Raw genomic sequence first — 22952 nt, forward strand, 5'->3', positions numbered from 1 at the left:
CCAGCATAGACCAACAACACCAACCAACAGGACCTAATGACATTCAGGTATGTAACCTGGCCTCAACACAATGGGCACTCTTTTCAAGTGTGCATTATGACATTCACTGTGGCATCATATTTTGGGCCATAAAACTAATCTTAACAAGTGAAAAGTTTCCATTCATACAAAACGTTTTCTGATAAGAGGGTAAACAACTTAAAATCAGTAACAAAACAGTTACAAGCAAAACAACCTCAAGTTTGGAAAGTACATGCACTTCTAAGTAACCCATCGGTTAATAAAGGTATTTCAAGGGAAAAGAGAAAATAATATGAATTGTGTGAAAATAAAAATATGATATAAAATTTACAGGATTCTTACTCAGAAATTAAGGCACTAAAGGATAGTAGAAAAAGACTCCAATGAATAATCCAAGCTCCCATTTTGAAATCTAGAGAGAGAAAAGCAAATAAAACGAAAACTAAATAGAGCAGCACATACTAAAGCCAGAATAGAAATCAATGAAACTAAAGAACAAAATCAGTAAAATCAAAGCTGGTTTTTTGCAGAGAAACAAAAGTCAGTACAACTAAAAGAATGCTACCAGAGGGGAATGGTGAAGGAGGGCGCGTGGGGAGGGAGGGAGAAGGGGATTGAGGGGTATTTTGCTTAGTGCACGTGGCGTGGGTGATCACGGGGACAACAGTGTACCACAGAGAAGGGCCATACGGGATCTGTGGCATCTTGCTGCACTGATGGACAGCGACTGCATTGGGGTATGGGTGGGGACTTGATAATATGGGTAAATGTAGTAACCACATTATTTTTTCATAGGAAACCTTCATAAGAGTGTGTATCAATCATACCTTACTAAAAAGTAAATCAATAAAACAAATCAACCTTCTTGAGAAGATGCAAACATGACTCAGAAATGACAATATCATATACAAAATGGCCAGAATAAAATTCAACCTCTAGTACACATGGTGAAACAAACAACACACACATACACACAACTGGAAAATGTGACAAATTCTCAAGGAAAAGAAAGGACAGACGCCTATTTTGAGATGCCTCACGCTGGAATTATCATATAAAGACTTTAAAGCAGCTGTTGTAAGCATAGTACATGCGCTAATGGTTAACACTCTTGAAAAAACTGGAAAGACTTAAGTTCTTAGCAGAAAAATACAAACTATCAAAACAGATCCACATGGAAAAATTTAGAACTGAAAAATATAATGAAAAGAAAGTGCATGGGCTCAACCACTGAGCAGAGATGATAGAAGAGTCTGCAAAGTTGAAGATAAAAAAGCAATAGAAATGCTCTACACTGAAGGAAAGAGAGGAAAAAACATTGGAAAAATTGAATACATCCTTAGAAACTTGTGGGACAGTATCAATTTGTCTTAATTTCACATTGTAGGTGTTATATAAAGGAAAAGAAAATTTAATTTTAGAGAAAACAATTCTTAGTGAAAGGTGAAAAGCTCACAGATTTGACAAAAACATAAATTTAGAGGTTCACAACACTCAGCAAACCCCAAAGAGCAAAATAAAAGAGTTTAGGCCTGAGAAGGCCTCAACTCAAAATCAGTAACAAACAGTGAGGCCTGATAAGGCCTAAACATATCATAATGCTGAAAACCAAAGATAAACTAAAATTTGAGTGATTACAGATTTCTCATGAAATATGATGGAGGCCACAGAATGTTGAATAATATCTTTAAAGTGAGGAAAGAAAAGAACTGCCAACCCAGAAGAGAATCCTTCCTCTAAGCAAGTCGTGTGGAATGAATGCAAAAAAAACAGAGGGTGAGAGAGAGAAAGACACAGATAATGGAAAGCTAAGAGAATCTGACCTCCATTAAGGGGAATGTGAAATATTAAACGAATGGAAGCTAAAGGCTATGTTAATACCAGACAAAATATTGAGAGCTTCAGAGCTATGAAAATTACAAGGAGTAAAGAGGGACATTACAGAATGTTGTGATTCCATTCATCAAATTCTAAATGTACACTCACCTGATGAAAGAGCTTCAAATTACAGGAAGGAAAAATTGATACAACTGAAAAGAGGAAAGTCTGTAACTCCACCACCACCAGCATAGAACACCACCACCAACCAACAGGTCCTAATGACATTCAGGTATGTAACCTGGCCACAACATAATGGGCATTCTTTTCAAGTGTCTATTATGACATTCACTGTGACATCATATTATGGGCCATAAAACTCATCTTAACAAGTGAAAAGTTTCCATTCACACAAAACATTTTCTGATTAGAGGGTAAACAACTTAAAATCAGTAACAAAACACTTAAAAGCAAAACAACCTCAAGTTTGGAAAGTACATACACTTCTAAGTAACCCATCGGTTAATAAAGGTATTTCAAGGGAAAAGAGAAAATAATATGAATTGTGTGAAAATAAAAATATGATATAAAATTTACAGGATTCTTACTCAGAAATTAAGGCATTAAATCATAGTAGAAAAAAGACTCCAATGAAAAATCCAAGCTCCCATTCTGAAATCTAGAAAGAGAAAAGCAAATAAAACCAAAACTAAATAGAGCAGCACATACTAAAGCCAGAATAGAAATCAATGAAACTAAAGAAAAAATCAGTAAAATCAAAGCTAGTTTTTTGCAGAGAAACAAAAGTCAGTACAACTAAAAGAATGCTGCCAGAGGGGAATGGTGAAGAAGGGTGCGTGGGGAGGGAGGGAGAAGGGGATTGAGGGGTATTTTGCTCAGTACACGTGGCGTGGGGGATCACGGGGAGAACTCTGTAACACAGAGAAGTCCCATAGGGGATCTGTGACATCTTGCTGCACTGATGGACAGCGACTGCATTGAGGTATGGGTGGGGACTTGATAATATGGGTAAATGTAGTAACCACATTATTTTTTCATAGGAAACCTTCATAAGAGTGTGTATCAATCATACCTTACTAAAAAGTAAAAGTAAGTAAATCAATAAAACAAATCAACCTTCTTGAGAAGATGCAAACATAACTCAGAAATGACAATATCATATACAAAATGGCCAGAATAAAATTCAACCTTTAGTACACATGGTGAAACAAACAACACACACATACACACAACTGGAAAATGTGACAAATTCTCAAGGAAAAGAAAGGACAGATGCCTATTTTGAGATGTCTCGCTGGAATTATCATATAAAGACTTTAAAGCAGCAGTTGTAAGCACAGTACATGCGCTAATCGTTAACACTCTTGAAAAAACTGGAAAGACAAGTTCTTAGCAGAAAAATACAAACTATAAAAACAGATCCACATGGAAAAATTTAGAACTGAAAAATATAATGAAAAGAAAGTGCATGGGCTCAACCACTGAGCAGAGATGATAGAAGAGTCTGTAAAGTTGAAGATAACAAAGCAATAGAAATGCTCTACACTGAAGGAAAGAGAGGAAAAAACATTGGAAAAAATGAATACATCCTCAGAATCTTGTAGGACAGTATCAATTTGTCTTAATTTCACATTGTAGGTGTTATATAAAGGAAAAGAAAATTTAATTATTTTAGAGAAAACAATTCTTAGTGAAAGCTGAAAAGATCACAGATTTGACAAAAACATAAATTTAGAGGCTCACGACACTCAGCAAACCCCAAACAGCAAATTCAAAGAGTTTAGGCCTGAGAAAGCCTCAACTCAAAATCAGTAACAGTGAGGCCTGATAAGGCCTAAACATGTCATAATGCTGAAAACCAAAGATAAACTAAAATTTGAATGATTACAGATTTCTCATGAAATATGATGGAGGCCACAGAATGTTGAATAATATCTTTAAAGTGAGGAAAGAAAAGAACTGCCAACCCAGAAGAGAATCCTTCCTCTAAGCAAGTCATGTGGAATGAATGCAAAAAAAACAGAGGGTGAGAGAGAGAAAGACACAGATAATGGAAAGCTAAGAGAATCTGACCTCCATTAAGGGGAATGTGAAATATTAAACGAAAGGAAGCTAAAGGCTATGTTAGTATGGACAAAATATTGAGAGCTTCAGAGCTATGAAAATTACAAGGAGTAAAGAGGGACATTACATAATGTTGTGATTCCATTCATCAAATTCTAAATGTACACTCACCTGATGAAAGAGCTTCAAATTACAGGAAGGAAAAATTGATACAACTGAAAAGAGAAAAGTCTGTAACTCCACCACCACCAGCATAGACCAACACCACCAACCAACAGGACCTAATGACATTCAGGAATGTAACCTGGCCACAACACAATGGGCACTCTTTTCAAGTGTGCATTATGACATTCACTGTGACATCATATTTTGGGCCATAAAACTAATCTTAACAAGTGAAAAGTTTCCATTCATACAAAACGTTTTCTGATAAGAGGGTAAACAACTTAAAATCAGTAACAAAACAGTTACAAGCAAAACAACCTCAAGTTTGGAAATTACATGCACTTCTAAGTAACCCATAGGTTAATAAAGGTATTTCAAGGGAAAAGAGAAAATAATATGAATTGTGTGAATATAAAAATATGACATAAAATTTACAGGATTCTTACTCAGAAATTAAGGCACTGAAGGATAGTAGAAAAAGACTCCAATGAATAATCCAAGCTCCCATTTTGAAATCTAGAAAGAGAAAAGCAAATAAAACCAAAACTAAATAGAGCAGGACATACTAAAGCCAGAATAGAAATCAGTGAAACTAAACAACGCCACCATCTGGAGGAGTTCAGCTGACAACCCCGGGCTTAGCTTGCCATAGGACCAGGCACAGAATAACCTTCTCTTAGGCACACCACGATATAAATTGTTTAGTGACTCCTTTAGCTTTCCTTCTCATATAGCCTGTAGAATCACTTGCTTCTTCTGTCTGTGAAGTTTTTTTTAATACAGAAAAATTCAGAGAAGAAAATGAACATCTGTATGCTCACTACCAAGGACTGAATATAGTTAACATTCTTGCTATGTTTCTTTGTCTTACTGTAAATAAAAGAAATAAAATATCACAGATAAATTTGACATCCTTTTACCTCTCATTCCACACCCAAGTCCCATTCTCCATCTCCACTCCCCAAAGGCAATTACTACCATAAATATTTGTATTTTTCCACTTCGTATTTTATATTTTAGGCACATTAAATTACTTTATATTACCTATGTATTACCCAAATTATATTACTTTAGCAATATCAAGTATTGCCTGGCTTACGTTTAAATTTGTATAAACATAAATTTGTATAAATTTGACCATATCAAATTGTTTTCATTTAACATTATTCATTTAATATCTTGTAACATTATTTTTGAGAAGTATCCGTATTGACATAGTGTACCAGTTAAGAATGCTTCTGGCTGAAAATATAAAATCCAACCAAGAGTGACTTTAAAAACATGGTTTGTTTTTCCTCTCACACAGCAAGTACTCTGGAGGTGAATGCTGTTGGCATTTTTTCGATGGTTTAATGATGTCAGGACTAGATTCTTTACATCTCTTGGCATTTCCTTCATAGTTGTATGCTAGGGAAAAAGCATGCCAGCTGCATTTTTCTCCAGAATACCCCAACAAACATTTGTATCTCATTGGTCATTATTGTCCCATGACCTAGGTGCAATGGAGTTTAGGAATGAGAGTATTTAGACTTCTCCTCCTCTATAGAGAATGTGGCAAATGGAGAAAGGAGTTAAGAAAGGTTGATGGGTTGGTAACTAATGTCAGTGCCTAAAAGAACTTTCCTTCCAAGTGCTATCACAGTTGTATGAATGTACATTTCCTTATCTATTCCACTATTGATGAATGTTTTTGATTTTTGCCATTACAATCAATGGTGCAATGAAAATCCTTGCATATGTTTTCTCGTCAGTTTGTAAAATCTTCATCACTTTCATTGCTTAAAAAGACTGGCTGTAATGAATTCTATGTTTTTGCATAACAAGGATTTTTGACACAAAAAAATAGAAAATTTCATTTTTTCTCTATCATCACTCTCCTGATGTATAAATTCAAAGTGAGTTTATGAGTTTATGAATGAGGAAAGGTCATGAGGTAGTAGATATTTGAGAGTGGAAAACCAGTAAACATATGAAAATAATTTCCTGCTACAAATAAATCAATAAATAAAGTCTCAGGATACAAAAAACTGTAATTGGAATCAGTACGTAAGCAACAGCTAGGACATATCAAAGAGGTACACAAAGAAGCAGAAATTTCAGAACAGACCACATGAGATGAAAACAACACGGCAACACAGAAGCATGTAGAACAGTTCAGAGTCCAAACAATACCAACCAAAGTAGCTACAGGCCATTCCCAGTTTCCTATCAAGGAGGAACAAGAGATTCCTGTTTTTGTCAGTGAGGATTCTTTATGTTACAAGTGAAAAAAAATACAAGGTAAAATGGTTTCACTAGAAAGGAACAATGAAAAGACCCTTGGTGAGCCCACAGATAGTCATGCCTTTATTCAAAGTTCAAATGATATCACCAGGACCTCACTCCCTGCTGTTCTTGCTCTGAGTGTCAGCTTCATCTTCAGTCTGAAGGGTAGCAGAAAGGCTGCAGCACTCCCAACTTCACATTTGTAGACACCAAGTCCCGAGGTGAGTGTCTCCTCCAGTAGTTGCATTATTAGAGGGAAGCTTTTCTCTCCCAGAAGCCCCAGGAAATGTCTCCGCATACTTCATTGGCTTCTGATCATTAATGAGCTTGTTAATGAAGCCCTCACTATGACCGCAGAGATGGGGAATGTTGATAGGCCCAATTCACTGTGAGTTGTCTCCCAGAGCTGGGGCTGGGATCAGTGTTACCCAGGGACAAAACTGGAGAGTACGGGAGGGAATGATGCCCCAGAAAAGATAAATCATTGTATCATTTTAGTCGAAGAAGGGTGAATGGATGCTGGACGGGAAAAACAAAATGTCCATGTATATTAGAACATATTTTATTTAATTTTTAGTTTGCTGTATGTAAGTAGGCAGAGTAAGCTATATTATTCTTATTACAAAAATAGTCATTTTCTACTAATTCTTTAACTTCTTCATTTTTCATTAAAACCCCTCCAAGAATAATTATGCAATAGAAGCTCTTTCCACCAATCACCACTTAAATGATTTACCTGATTAACCAGTACTCTCCATTGCCTCTAACAAAGACTGATGCCCATTACATGCCAAAACTTTGTGGGACTAGACTTCAGTCCTCGAATACATACACACACTACTGCTCCCACATGTTAAGTCAATGCTAGTTCACAAACCTGTTCGTTCCAGTAGTTCCTGCTTAATTACATATTTATTTAAATGTTATATAACATAATACATGAGTGCATGAAAAAAAAGTTCTCTCTGTAAAAACTAAATTGAAGCTTTAGGAAGATTTAATAAAGGCAAAAATTTATTTAAAAAAAGCTGTTGTGAATTAGGTACATGTCAGACTACCGTAAAAGTCTCATGGTGGGTTGGGTAAATCATAAAAGCCAGAAGGTTTCTGCATTGAGAGCATTTTGAGTATGTTTTCAAGTTTGTTACATTTTAAAGAATCAAAGCTGAGCCGCCGGAAGCCATCTTTCTGCTTTGCGGCCGGTCTTGGCTGTGGCGGCAGCGAGGGTGAGGGCGTGGGGACGGGTGGGGTGAGGAGCGAGGCCGCTGCGAGGGGGGCGGAACTCTCCTCCCCTCAGCCCCACTGCGTGGGACGGCGTGAACGCTGTGTCGAAGGGATGTCCGCTTTCTCTGAGGCGGCGCTGGAGAAGAAGCTGTCGGAGTTGAGCAACTCGCAGCAGAGCGTGCAGACCTTGTCCATGTGGCTCATCCACCACCGCAAGCACTCGCGGCCCATCGTCACCGTGTGGGAGCGGGAGCTGCGCAAAGCCAAACCAAACAGGAAACTTACTTTTCTCTACCTAGCCAATGATGTCATTCAGAACAGCAAAAGGAAGGGGCCGGAGTTTACAAAAGATTTTGCACCAGTTGTAGTGGAGGCTTTTAAGCATGTTTCAAGTGAAACTGATGAAAGTTGTAAGAAACACCTTGGAAGAGTGTTATCTCTTTGGGAAGAAAGGTCTGTTCATGAAAATGATGTATTAGAACAACTTAAAGCAAGCTCTGTATGGTGGGTGATAAGAAGCCTAGGAAGCGAACTTACGAACAGATAAAGGTAGATGAAAATGAAAACTGTACCTCTCTGGGATCTCCAAGTGAACCACCACAGACTCTAGATCTCGTTAGAGCATTACAAGATCTAGAAAATGCAGTTTCAGGTGATGCAGCAGTTCATCAGAGAATAGCATCTTTGCCTGTTGAAGTCCAAGAAGTATCCCTACTAGATAAGATAACAGATAAAGAATCTGAAGAAAGGCTTTCTAAAATGGTAGAGGATGCTTGTATGTTGCTGGCAGATTATAATGGCAGATTGGCGGCAGAAATAGATGATAGGAAAGCAACTCACTAGAATGTTAGCAGATTTTCTTCGTTGTCAAAAGGAAGCCCTTGCAGCAGAGAAAGCATAAATTGGAAGAATACAAGCGCAAGTTAGCCAGAGTTTCCCTCGTACGCAAAGAACTTAGATCCCGGATCCAGAGCCTGCCAGACTGATCTGGATTGCCTAATGTCACTGGCAGCCACATGCACCTGCCCTTTGCCGGGGACATCTACAGTGAAGATTGATGACCAGTCTTTTTCCAGCGTCCAGGACTTTACAAGAGATGGAGACAGCTTAGGTGGATATTCCTGTAGTGTTATTTTTGTATATGATTGAGAGAGTGACACTAACAAAAGAAATGACAAGTAATTTATACAATTGTTTAAAATGTTGGTATGTTTACCATTTTATTGGTAAGTTAACATGACATAGTAACAAATAGATGATCTCTGTGTTTTAATAAGCTCACAAATAGAGATTATTTTCAGAAGATCTTTTGTAAATTTTTTTGATTCAGGCCTTGTGAGAAATTCTATGTTTCTATTTCTTCATGAGTATTAAAATGTTTTCTTTATTTTCTTCCATATCTAATCACTATATAGTGTGTAATTTCTAAAGGGTAAGAACTAATCAGGAGTTGGTTGAGGCTTTATTATGGTATAGGTAGGGCTTGATTGTGGAAGGGACTAAATGTTCCAACTTAATCTTCATCCTTCTCCCTGACAAAAATATCAGTTCTGGGCCTCTCAATCCCTTTGATTTCTTATTCCCTAGAGATCAGTAATTTAACACCAAACAGGGATGTCATTTTGAGGGTCAGATCAGAGCCTAGTGGACTTACCCACAACAGCATTAGAGGGTTTCCATTCCAGCTGCCAATGTAAGAGTAGAAGAAGTGTTAAATAGGGACCCCCTACTGGAGTAGGTTATTATGAAAATGTTTTGGAAATGTTATAAATTTTGATATTCTGCCAAGAGGACAACTTTGATTCTGGAACTGATTTCTATTTGTCAAATCAGTCTCCTTTTAACATTGATACCTTTAACATAAAGCCATCTGTGAGATTAAAAGAAACATAAAAAATGATACTTTAATTATTCCCTTAGTCATTTAACTTTAAAAACAATATGGTATTTTTAACTCTGATATCTCAAGAACACAATATCCATTAATATTCAAGAAAGTAGCCTGGAACATTTTTAATGTTTTGTTAAGGTTTTTGAATGACTGTATATTTGGAAATTAAGCAGTGCTATACTGCAGGGTAGATCTAGTAAATACTGTATTTGTATATTTAGAATTACCAAAAGAAATGTACTTTTACCTCTTATTTCTAACCCCATGTGTTAGAGCAATTGCATGCTCTCCTGCCTTCTTTTTAAATCTCATTATTAAGCTGTGGATTTGTATTCAGTAATGACTTAGGATAAACATTTTTTTCATTCATTACTTCACACATTATTTTTTTGTTGTAAGCAGATTCAAATTAGATAGTTAATAAAACATCTTTTAAATCCCACAAAAAGAAAAAAAGAATCAAAGCTGAAAGTTATATATGATATACTATTGGTGTGGTTTATGGAAAAAGGAGGGATGCTAAACTCCAAATAGTAGACTGATATTCAAAGTAAAGGTCTTGGCCCTACATCAAGAGATTGACAAATGACTATATATTATAAGTTAAAATACAATGTTTAAGGTACATATGTATGTATATATGTTTATGTGTGGTGAAAGCTACAAATTAAGCAGTGAAGTCAATGATCAAGAGAATTGGAATTGAATTTGGTAACTGGGAGGGAAGAAGTGGATGGATGGTTCAGGGTGGTAAAGAGTGCGGAGGGCAAATTATAGGAGAATGAGGTAAATAGTAAACTACAGAGAAAATTTAATCAAGAAGCTTAATAGAAATAAACAATAACAATGATAAAAGCTAACGTTTATTGAGTGCTTTTTATAGGAAGACACTATTTATTACATATTCCATCCATGCACTATCTATCTTTTTTACAACTAAGGAGGTAGGTACTGAGTAACCTGTGCCAAGTTAAACAGCTGGAAAGTGAACTAGATTTTTCTGTGAAAGCCCATGCTGTGGGGAAAAAAAACTCAGGATTTTTCTGAGGAGAGGACATCTTCGGGAAAAAAAATGAAAGGATTAAATCAAAAGCCAATGGTAAATTATTAAGTGTTCTTGCTGCTTGACCAATATTCACCTAAAAATACAAGCTTACCCTCTTTAAAAGTAAGTTCTGAGGTCCTTCTAAGTTCACTCAAGTTCCACAGAATGGATAGAGGAAGAACACGTGGGGAAAAACTTGTTATGCCTTATTATGTCAGCACAGAGGAGGCAGTGAGTGTTCTAAAACAATATGCTCCTGCCCTAGCTCGGAAACCAATATTATCTTGTTAGCACCTAAAACCAAATGCAATGTTTAAATTTCACTAGTTTCTATCTTAAAGGTTGCCTTCTCTGATTTTGTCTCTAATTCTGAAGGGCATGCTGTTTGGGACTTAGAACTTTCTCCAACAGAAGCAGAGTAAACAGTACTGCTGAGTAAAACTAGAGCACAAAGAGAATAATTACTTCAAGAAAACAAAAATGCTTTTTCCAAATTATTTAAACAAATAGCTATTGTTTAATTTTTCAGAAAATGAGAAAAATGGAACTTTTCGTCAAGGAAAAGCAATAAAAGTCACAAGTAGGCCAGATCTCTTTAGAAAAAAATGCTACACTAAGTATATAAGTAGAGCTATCTGAAGAGGAAAGGTATGAATATTCTCTCCACATTAATGACTCTGAAACCAGTTATCTGTAGAAAACAGGACAGATTGAATTTTTACGGCTAATTAAGAACACGTACCGGTTTGACACCTTCGGGACTCTGGCATCAGTAATTCTACTTTTGTGTCTCCTACTAATTTACATTTGAGCACAATGAATGTGATAGCAGCAGCCAGATTAAACTGATTATTTTTGTTAAATACTGAGTTGCAGAAACAACAGGGTCAGAATAAAGGCAGGGTTTCAGAATTTAACCTCTTGAGACATATGACCTCACAGTTCTAAATACACAGGCTAGCTTTAATAGATGAACAATGGACCACTACTTCATAGCCGTTACTGATATTTTCCAGTTAAAGAAACGATAGCAAAAATAATGAGGTTCTTGTTTCGCTTCTAAGATTACTTTTTACAGAGTATGTTTGAAGATTTTGAACACAATAATTAAAAGCAAGATATGAGTCCCAAAGCAACAAATCAGTGGATAGGAATAGTTAACCCTGAAACAGACTCAGGGTATATAAAAACTTTCTATCTAAAAATGGAAGTATCAGTAACCAATAGATAAAAAATGAATCATTTCACAAAAGACATTGGGAAACATTATTAATATTAATCCAGCCTTGTAAAGCTGTTAGAGGTGGAAGAACACAGCTAATGCAAAAAGTCTTAAGGTCCCTAACAGCTTGGCGAGTTCAAAGAGCAAAAGAAAGCCAGTGAGGATGGAGAGTAGTGGGGAAGGGGGAAACTGTTGTGAAATGTTAGACAAACATTTAGGGACCAAATAGATCATGTAGACCTTTGTAAGGAGTTTGCATATTATTTTAAATGTGATGGGAAGTCATGGAGTATACCGAGTAGGGGGAATGATTTGATCTGATTTGCAGTTGTGAAAGCTCCCAATAGTAGTGGAAAAAGGATTACAGAGGGCCAAGAATGAAAGAAAGTAGTCTTGTGAGGAGATTAAAGTACTGGTCCTAGTGAGAGGTAATAGTGGCTTGAACTGGGATGGTAGAGGTAGAGACAATAGAAGTGATGGATTCAGTATTGACTCTGAAGATGTAGTCACAATGATTTGCTGATGGATTAGAAGGATTAGTGGGGACAGGGGAGTAGAAGGTAAGAGGGGAACAGAGTTCCTATGTTTCTTGGCTTGAACAGTGTGGTGCCTGGTGAAGCTTACTGATACGGGTAAGACTGATGGAGGAGGAAATACGGAGAAGAAATCAAAAGTTTGCTATGGCCATGTTAAGATGAAATGCCTATTAGACATCTGTTTGGAACTGTTAAGTGTGCAGTTGCATATTGGGTCTGCAATTCAGGGACTAGATATATAAATATCTCAGGACTGGAGATACAAACTTGGGAGTCATCAGCACATAATTTTTAAGCTATGGACCTAGTGGCGTTACCTAGGGAGAATGCATAGGAAGAGAAAAGAGCCCATGACAAAGCTCTGAGCACTCCCAACAATCTAAGTAAGGTCTAGCTGGGAGGAAATCAGCAAATGAAAATGAAGAGTGGTCAGTCAACCAATTTGGAAGAAAACCAGGGAAGTGTGGGCTCTCAAACCAAGAGAAGAACATTTCAAGAAGAAAGCAATGCTTTGACCTGCTACTAAGTTTCAAGAAGGTAACAGTGGTTCCACTTGCTGCTTCAGTTGGAACACACAGCAGTAAGAACGGTCAAGTCATCACTAGCTTTGGAAACAGAGGTTTGGTTATGCCATAAGAACAGTCTTACAGTATGATGGGAATGGCTGCTTGACTAGAATGGGCTAAGGAGAAATTGTCAAGTAGAAATTGGAAGTAGAAATCTAGTTAGAGGCAACTTCAAAATTTTTCCTGAGGAGAGCAGAGAAATGGGGTGGTATAAAGGTTCAAGGCAGTTTTTTTTGTTGTTAAAACGGAAGGCAAATTCTGGCATGCTAAGACCCCCACCCCTTAAGATCCAATCACCAACGGAGAACACACCCTACCCCTACTCCTTAAAACCGTGCTTCCTCACCCATGAGCTGCTGCTCCCTCTCTCTGGGGGCAGCCATTTTCTCATTCAGTTAATAAAATCTCTTGTGTGCGCCAGTGTCTCCTGAGTCGTTCTGGGCTAAGGAGGGTCGCGGCGAGATACCCTTTCAAAAATAGGAACCAGAACTGGTTGCACATAGATGGAAATGATCCAGTAGAAAAGGAGAAATCAATGAGATAGGAGCGAGAAAGGATAATCAGTGGAGCAAAGCTCTCAAGGAGAGAGGAGAGATTATCTAGAACACAAATGGAGGGATGGCCATTTGTAGCAAGTCCACCTCACTGTGAAGAGGAGGATGAGGAATTGAGAAGTCAAGGAGTTGGATGAAAAATATGGATAACATTTTGAAAAATGAAGTGGCTGAGAAGTGACAAGAATAGTGGAGGAAAGAAAGACAGTGAGCCATGAACAAATGAAGGGGGAAGTTACTAGGGATCAGTAGGTGACAGCATCTTGGTGTAGTGGCAGTAGGCATTAAATTTAAGAGCCAGGGTTTTTGAAGGAGGAAGAGAAATGATTTGGAGGCAACATGAGGAGATAAGAATACCTGCGGGAGGAAAAATAATCTACACTTGAAAAGTTGCAAAGGAGGTAGTTTTGCTAGCTGATAAACAAGTTTTCAGTTGGAACAGGAAGTTGATGGGAACTTTTAAAGAAGAGCTGAAGAATAAAGGGGAAATGGCTGATAACATGTTGAAATCTGAAGTGTGGAGTGAAATGATGAGGATGGTTGGTGAAAGGAATAAAGAATCAGGTTAATAGAAGTGGAGGGTAGCATAGAGATGCTAATCAGGGTGATAATGGTGGATGACCTGGAGGCAGTTGGTTGAGACTGAGTGGAAAGGAGTATAAAGTATGATGAAATTGTCTTTTTGTAATCTTTAGGTAGGGAGGGGAGATGGGTAAACTGTTTAAGATGAGTTATATAGAGCTACACAAACTCTTCTCTCTTGCAGGTCTTGTGGTATAGAGAGGTAACTGGATCATGTGTTAATAATTCATTTAGGATTTTTGCATTTATAATTATAAAATACGGTTTATAGATTTCCTTCTAGTGTTGTTAGGTTTTTATAACAAGATTATGATCTCCCTTCAAAAGAAGCTGTTATTTTTTTCCCAAGTATTTTTACCGTGGGACCAGCTGGTCTACTGCATTTTAGTGTAGAGGATACCTTGCCTACATTTCTAATTTAATTTATCTATTTATATTTTCTACATTTTAAGCTTTTCGCTAATTTGTATTTTTTCTGGTATAAAGATTTTTTTCTAAGTGTATTTTTCGTGTCAATTGCTTGTGTGAACATTTTTGCCATTCCCATGTCTATACTAGTAATATTCCACTTGAAAATCTTGAAGACTTATCGGCAGAGTTGATGGTGACGCTGCCAAAAACGAGTTAACTTTAAACTGATTGACAAGAACGTTTGCTGCTAAGAACATACTAACGTGCCCACTTCTAATGTTTATTTTAATTATGGAAATCTGTGCAAGATTTTAGCGCTTAGATTGTAACGTTCTGAGCGGAATAGAAAGATACCCAAATTGTTAAGACCACTGGAGCGACTGGTAGTTTTTGTAAGCTGTTTTCAAGTGGTGCTGTCGAAGGGGTAAACAAACTGTTGTACGGAGGGCTCGTCACTAAAAGCATTACGTTTGACAATAGTGGACCTGTTTAAAAATTAATTGAAATATAACCCTTTGAAATCTCCGACACACCTAGTTGTGTGAAACGAGACTGTGCAGTGCAGCTGATGGTGGAAATTTCCCAAGTTTTCTTAACTGGATTGCCTCACTCAACTCCCAGTCGGATACGTCCCACCCGAATCCAGCTCGAGTACCACGCTTTTTCCAATTCACCTTTCAAAGTGAGGGTTTTTTCCCCCGCCATTTCAGTTAGGACCCGCAGGTCTTTCCCCCAGATTGCCCATCCTCGTGGGAGGCTAGAGCCTTCAAACGCTTTCCCTGCCAGGCGCAGCAGAACGCAAGGGCAGGACGCGGCATTACGATCCCTGGGACTGAGCCAAAAAGTGACGGACCAAGTTGCTTGAAAAGGGCTCAGAGTCCGCAGAAAACCCAAGGGCTAAAACCCTCACCGCTAGAGTAAGCGAACCGGGTTTCGCGCGGCTTGCGCACGGGATCAGCGCCCGCGCCGCGAGGAAAAAGCTCGGCCGTTGCAGGGAGGAGCGCGCGTTGGGGGCGGAGGGCGGGATCCCGCAGACTCGGTTCCGGATTGGTCGGGCCCCGAGAGCCGAGTGACGACAGTCGGGGACAACGTCTGATTTGTGTGGTGTGCACGGGCGGGCGGGGGAGACGCACTGCGCAGGCGCAGCTGCTCGGTTCCTCTCGTCCTGGCGCTCCGGCCCGCTCTCGCGGACAAGTCCCGACATCGCGCGCCGCCCCCCCCCGGTACCGCCCCCTCCCCTTCTGCGTCTTCGAAGATAAACAATAGTTGGCCGGCGAGCGCCGAGTGTGTCTTTCGCCTCAGGGTTCGGCGGGCTGCGTGGGACCGGCGGGATCCCGGTCAGCCGGCCATGGCGGGGCTGTACTCGCTGGGAGTGAGCGTCTTCTCTGACCAGGGCGGGAGGAAGTACATGGAGGACGTTACACAAATTGTGGTGGAGCCCGAGCCGACGGCTGAAGAAAAGCCCTCGCCGCGGCGGTCGCTCTCGCAGCCGTCGCCTCCGCAGCTGTCACCGCCGGCTGCCGCCAGCGAAGTCCTGGGGAAAGGCCCCGCGGTGGCAGCCCGAGAAGCTCGCGATCCTCCCCCGGACCCCGGGCCCTCGCTAACTCCCGGTCGCCGCTGCCCACGCCGTTCCTCGGTGGCGTTTTTCGCCGTGTGCGACGGGCACGGCGGGCGAGAGGCGGCACAGTTTGCCCGGGAGCACTTGTGGGGTTTCATCAAGAAGCAGAAGGGGTTCACCTCGTCCGAGCCGGCGAAGGTTTGCGCTGCCATCCGCAAAGGCTTTCTCGCTTGTCACCTCGCCATGTGGAAGAAACTGGGTAAGTTCCCTGGCTTGTTTGGCGCCCGCCTCTTTTTCAGTCAGTTGAGGGGTTTTATAGCATCAGCACCGCGTTGGGCCCCCGTCACCGAGAGCCCTATCAAAGTGTACACGGGTGGGAGTGAAGACTTCTCGGGCTCACAGTGCTTTCCGGGGTGCAAGTCTGGGCATACAGAACGCCCTTAGGAACACAGGATCGTTGTCTCCCTGCATCTGCTCTTTGCTTTATTTCTATCCGCTATGGATCAATTGGAAACAGTCTTCTCCGTTGGCGGCATCGCTTTGCTGACAACCAGCGAAACATGTTTGAAACCTGGCGCCAGAGTTTGGCCAAAAGGTGTATTGAAGACTTATTACTGTCCGCCACGCGAAGGAAGCGGGAGATGGTACAAATTACAGTGTTTCCTTAGAATCTGTCATAATTTTGCTCTTGAAGAACTTGTCCCTGTCGGTTGCCTCCTACTGGTGGTGTCAGTACTGCAGATTGACGGCAGGAGGCTGGTAGTTGGAGTAAACTGTAAGCTTACTTAGAAAGGCTAAAATGTAATCGTCCAGCGACTTAATGTCTGGGAAGGAATTGGGTTACGGCGATTATAAAATGTTATTAGGATCTTTATGCTTGAACTGCTTATGGAAAATAAATGCGCCGAATGCGTTGTTACCTCTTTAAATTGACCCCATATTAGGAGTATGTTTTAAATGTTTTTAGGGCGTTGTTAAATTACACTTTTTTGGAGGTAGTTGCCGTAGCTAATTGCTGTCAGATAGTTCTCAACATTTCCTACTTAAAAGTAGTTAGAATTTGTAACTGCCGGTCAAAGTTGCAAGAGATAAGGAATAACTGATATAGTAAAAAGAAATAGAGACCTTTATTTCTAAAAATTTGATGTAGTTTCGTGTAAGCTTTAATGTTTTCTAAAGCAACCAATGTTTCTATACCCAACATGTTACCATACAGAGTTGTACTTGCTAGTCATTGCTATGAAATGAATGGCATGAATCTTTCTTAGAGAAAAGGTAAATCTGCCTTTAAAGAAATCCTCTTGTTTATGGTAGTATAATGTTGCTTTATTTTCAGCAAAGGGAGAGAGAACATAGAGAAGGCTGTCAAGATTGTAAAGATTGGTCAAATACAGAACATTTAAAAAAGATATTGTCAAAGAATTGAAGACCAGCTTCTTTAAAAGCCTGTTTTCTATTTGCCTGGCTTTCTGCCAAGAATTATTTGATTGACTCAGAGAACAACCAGTCCGCCCGTGGGAGGCGTTTCTTATCCAATCCCCGAGGCCCCTATTATTGATTTGTTTTGTTTTGTGTAGGCGGAGCAGAGCTGAAAGCACTGCAGTATATTCCAGAAATGTGTTATTTCATTGCCTGCAAGGCGACTGGGAGTGAACAGCCAGACAACAAGATAGAGGCTGATTAGACACAAAGAACTAGTTAGAGTCCTGTTTATTTTGTAGTTCAGTTGGAGCAACGTGTATTTGCCATATGTTTGAACTAAAATGATCAAGTATAAACCCTGTTACTTGAACATTTTTAATAAAGCCGGGACTATGCTGTTAAATGTGAATGTGTGTTATTCATTCTAAAATATGTATTATAAAGTTTCTTTTTAAAAACTGTACTTCAGTCCCAAATTCATGTTTAGCTCCTAATTTTCTATAAAGTAAATTGCAGTTTGTAATCTACACACGAAGTCCTTCCAGTCCAACTTTCAGTTTTATCTGTTATTCACATTTGTGTCACGTTAGGCTATTCACCTTTTTCCCAGGGCACGTGGAAACATCCCAGTTTTTTTATTTCCCCCTCTCAACTTAAAAAAGAACTGAAAAATATACTCCTCAGGCTCTAAGACAGTAACTATGTTTTCTTCTGTGGGGAATTTTGTTCATTTTAGCATTAAGTATCCTGTATTTCTACTTTTGTAGTGCTCATTGGGTGACAACAGTGGTTCTCAAACTTTCTACCCTCAGAACCTTTTGTACTCTTAAATGATTGAGGACCCCAAAAAGCTTTTGTTTCTATTTCTACACATATATTTACTATATGAGAAATTAAAAAAATTATAATACATCAAAATATAAATGTATTATATGTTAATATATTTTAAAATGAAAAATGACATTTTTCCAAAATAAATACTGAAATAAATAGTCTCCTATCTGCTTCTGCATTCTATCTGTTGTGCTATGTTGTCTGGTTGAAGTATGTAAAGAAAAGGCAGCCTCACACATACATGTAGTAGGAAAACGGTGGAATTGTTTATTAGTCTTTTCAGATGATTGTGGGTATTCTACATCAAAAGTTTCTTAAAGTTTAGTCAAACTGGAATCTGAAACCTTATCAATAAACTTTTTGTATTTTTACATTAAGAAGTGTTGTTCTCTATTGCACTTTCAATGAATCTTTTACCCATGTGTGATTTTGTGACATGGCGTATTAGTCATTTGGAAAATAGTGGTTCACTGAGTTATGCAGAAATTTCAAATATTGTTGTACTTTATTATACAGTATCAAAACACATTTGTTAATATCACTGATCTCATCAGAGAGTCTTTAGATTGGGAAACTGTCTAGTTCATTGTAGTGGATGCATATTTTCCAAATTGGGAGTTTTTAAGCCCCAGTTAAAAAAAAAAAAAAGTGAAAATGGTGGTCCATGAAAAATGTGGTTTGTTCATTTCATAACTGATACAACTGCATGTACTTTTTCTCTGAACAGCCATAGTATGCGAAGAGAAGTCTGTTGTGTATACTTCCTTTTTTGTCATACAGAATATTAAAAATATGTGAATTAATTTTTACTGCATGATCAAGGACATTCCTAAGTGAAACTAGTTTACCTTTTTTTGTTTATTTGACTCTGAGTGGCTATGGAGAATACAGTGACTACTCGTTCATTTTGGTGCCACTGCCTTGTTTCCTGATGCTCCAGCAATTCTACTAACCATTGCTTTTGAACCATCAGTGCAAATGTTAACACAGTGAAAAGGGCAAATTATTAGAATTATTGCGAAAATAGTTTTGGTCTTGTGAAATCCCTATAAAGATCACACAGACCAATGTGAGGTAACCATTATATTTTGTCTGCCTTGCAGCTAAATCTTGAGAAGTCACTGGGGACAAAGATACTGCCTTACACATCTCATAATTATTCTCTTGTGCAAAGCAACTGCTAATTTAGTTGAATTTTTATGGCTTTCTTAAGCCTTTTTAAGGCTTAATGTTAAATTAGCTTTCTTATCTGTTTTCTAATTAAAATTTTTTTCCACTGTTAAAAACTGTGGTAAAATACACATAAGATTCACCATTAGGGAGTTTTAAGTGTACAATTCACAGTATTGTGTCACTATCCATTTTCAGAACTTGTTCATCATCCCAAACAGAAACTCTGTACCCATTAAGCAATAATTCCCCATTACTGTGTTCCCCAGCTCCGGGTAACCTTGATTTTACTTAGTGTTGCTATGAATTTGCCTGCTATTAGGTACCTAATATAATTGGAATGGTACAGGATTTGTTCCTTTGTATGCTTTCAGTTAGAAAAATGCCTTTAAGGTTCATCCATATTGTAACATGTATCAGAATTTTCTTCCTTTTCAAGATTTGACTAATATCCTATTGTTTGTATCTTGTTTATCCACTCATCTGTTGATGGACATTTGGATTGTCTGGCTATTATGAATAAAGGTGATGTAAGGCTTTTCTTTACAGTGAAGTCCACTAGTAAATGTAGAAAGAATAATAGAACTACTAAGTCACATTTGATAACCATAATAATTGATTCAGCCAAGAAACATCTATGATTGCTGAAACTAGTGAGTGAAAATTTGAGGAACTCAATTATATTATGTTCCCAGATATACTCTAACAAATTAACACAAATTGGGTGACTTAAAATAACATAAATTTATTCTCTCCTAGTTTTGGAGGCCAGAAGTCTGAAATCAAGGTGTTAGCAGAGTTGATTTCTTTTTGGAGGCTCTGAGGGAGAATCTGTTTCATGCTTCCTTCTACTTCCTAGTGGCTGCCAGCAATCTTTGGCATTTCTTGACTTGTAAATGCATCACTCTGCCTCCAGTGTCATTCTATCATCTCCCCTGTTTCTTCTCTTCTAAGGACACTTGTCTTTGGATTTAGGGCCTACTGTAATCCAGGGTGATCTCTTCTTAACATCTTTAACCTAATTACGTCTGCAAAGACCCTTTTCCCAAATAAGGTCACATTCACAGGTCCTGGGTGAACATGACTCTTAGTGGGGAGGACACTATTCAACCCATTACAAGCATATTTACATTGCTTCAGATTATCTCCCTATGTAATACTTACTATTTACAAAAGGAAAAAGCCTATAATGAAGAATACTAATAGATACCACCATAATCAAGTGATCAAAGGTAGCATGACTTTTTATGGGGCAGATTGAAATTGTATACTGTCTGCAATGAGATTATATTTAACACTTTGTGGTATTCCTTCCAAAAATGCATAATTTGAATACAAGCATGAGGAACTTGAAACAAACCCAAACTGAGGGGTGTTCTTGAAATTATTGGCGTGGTAGAGCTTCTAAAACGCATGAAGGAAACAATGAGGAATTGTTCCAGATTGAGAGACTAAAGAGACGTGATATGTAATGTAATAAGGGATCTTAAATTTTATCCTTTTATTATAATTACAGAATAATTTATGAAATTTGCGATTGATGGGTTAGATGGTAGTATGGTATCAGTGTTAATTTCCTGATTTTGATGGATAACTGTGGTTATGTAGGAGAATGCCCTTGCTTGTAGGAATTAGATACTATAATTGGTGTTTGGAAGTGATGGGATATCTTGTTGGCAGTTTACTGTCTATTGGTTCAAGAAAAAGAAACTCTTTGATTTAGTCCTGCAACAAAGAAAAAGTAAAGTTGAAGAATCAGGTTTCAGAAAGATCAGAAACCTGGGTGCCCCCAGGAATCTAAGCAAATTTCATAAGGGTCCTGCTGCTGGATGCATCCCAGATAGCCAAGGCAGTGCTTTATTTATTTTAGTAAAGAGTATAAATCAGAAACAGCTGCATTTATCATAACCATTTGATTATAATCCACTGTCATTTTTTGAAGAGCTTTCAGACTTTTGCAATGCTCAAACTATAGAATGCAATATGTAGGATCACTTCTGCTTTCGTGTTGTAATGGTGACATGAGGGTTTGTGATTTTTTGAGATGTGATGAAGCTTTTCATTTTCTTGGAGGAGATTATCATTGGTGGAGTTCTCCAAAGTCTTGAACTTGTCGTTTTCTACCAAAATAGGCTTCCTGACCTGTCAAGAGCTGTGAAGGGAAGTTATTCAGTACTGTGGTTATTGAGGGACTAACCTAGCTTTGGGATAGGTTTGGGATTCCACTGGGTCCAAGGTAGACTGGATTCAAGTTCCTGTTTAGTATTTCATCTCCATGAGCCTTAGCTATGAAACAATGAACTGTGGTTAGGTTCTGTAGCCCCAGAATTATTATCTTATGGCCATCATTCAGTAATTACTCAATGTTGTGGGTATTTCTCTTTCCTTGGTGTACAGCTACATGTGAAAATGAGGACATAGCACTTTGAAGAAGGTTAACATCTCCTTTTTTCTAAACTTGGAAGATTTTTTTGGTTGTTTCTTGTCTTTGATTTTTTGAATCAAATAAGTCCTGTGGATGACTATCATGGAGATCCAGTTTTTCCTCTGCCCTGTTGTCAGTTAGGTAACCCTACCAACTTTGCTTTGGTAATAAATGCTCTTACCTGATCTCTGCCATCTCAGGGTTCTCCCAACCCCACAGAGATCAGGGAACTCATTTTAGTTACAGCCTCTTTCGTTAGTATTCCTTGCCTAGAGAGAAGAGTCAATAAAATGTATTTAAAAGATTTTGTTGTTTATCTGATTGCTTCCTCAAGCATTAAAGTTAGTCTTCTGAACCTTTCTTGTGGTAGGTAAATGGGAAACATTCTTATAATAGATTTAATCTAATATCCATATCCCCAAATCTTTGAATTGTTTCCTTTATGTCATTGTGGTCATTTTCTACAGCTGCTTCAAAAAATTTCCAAAACATTGGTTGACTTAAAACGAGAACTTTATTTTCTCTCAGTTCTGGAGGCCACAAGTCCAAAATCAAGGTGTTGGCAGGGCCATGCTCTCTCTGTACTCTTTAACCTCTAAGGGAGAATCCTTCCATGTCTCTTTTAACTTCTGGTGTTATCTGGCCATCCCTGGCTTGTAAATGCATCGCTTCAGTCACATCGCCATCTTTTCCCAGTGTGTCTTCACATCATCTTCCTTCTGTCTATTTGTCCAAATTTCCCCTTTTTATTAGAACCCAAACCAATTGGATTAGGGGCCACCCTACTGACCTTATTTTAACTGAGTTACCTCTGTAAAGACCCTATTTCCAAATAAGGTCATTTTCTGAGTTACTGGATGTTAGGATTTCAACATACCTTTTTTGGAGGGACACAGTTCAACCTATAGTCATATCAATCACTCACATCACATTATTTGTGGATTCTTAGAGTCGTATGTCATCTTAGGCCAGAGTTGGGTCTCTGTATTAGCTGACCCAGAAAAGATTTTTGACCACAGTGCTAACCTAGTGTGCTGACTACAGACTATGTGTACTGTTCTTTTAAATACAGCCCTATCGTACTACTGTAAATTATGGGCTATTTGGTTACCATCTCGAACAGGAATGAGAGTCTAGATCCTTTAACCCCTTGTCGGT

General features: G+C 38.5%; 1 protein-coding gene and 1 pseudogene across 2 annotated transcripts in view; both read left to right on the forward strand.

Moving 5' to 3' along the window:
- Positions 1–2729: 2729 nt before the first annotated feature.
- LOC118969573 (regulation of nuclear pre-mRNA domain-containing protein 1A pseudogene) lies at positions 2730–11962 on the forward strand (annotated as a pseudogene).
- A 3625-nt stretch (positions 11963–15587) lies between these two features.
- Positions 15588–22952, forward strand: part of PPM1D (protein phosphatase, Mg2+/Mn2+ dependent 1D) — a 75085-nt gene continuing 67720 nt past the window's right edge. For both annotated transcript variants that reach the window (XM_073235297.1, XM_073235298.1), the window contains exon 1: positions 15588–16202. In XM_073235297.1, coding sequence (XP_073091398.1) covers positions 15734–16202 — 469 coding nt within the window. In that variant the 5' untranslated portion in view covers positions 15588–15733. The remainder of the gene's footprint in view (positions 16203–22952) is intronic.

This window comes from Manis javanica, chromosome 4 (assembly GCF_040802235.1).
Source record: "Manis javanica isolate MJ-LG chromosome 4, MJ_LKY, whole genome shotgun sequence".
Taxonomy (NCBI): domain Eukaryota; kingdom Metazoa; phylum Chordata; class Mammalia; order Pholidota; family Manidae; genus Manis; species Manis javanica.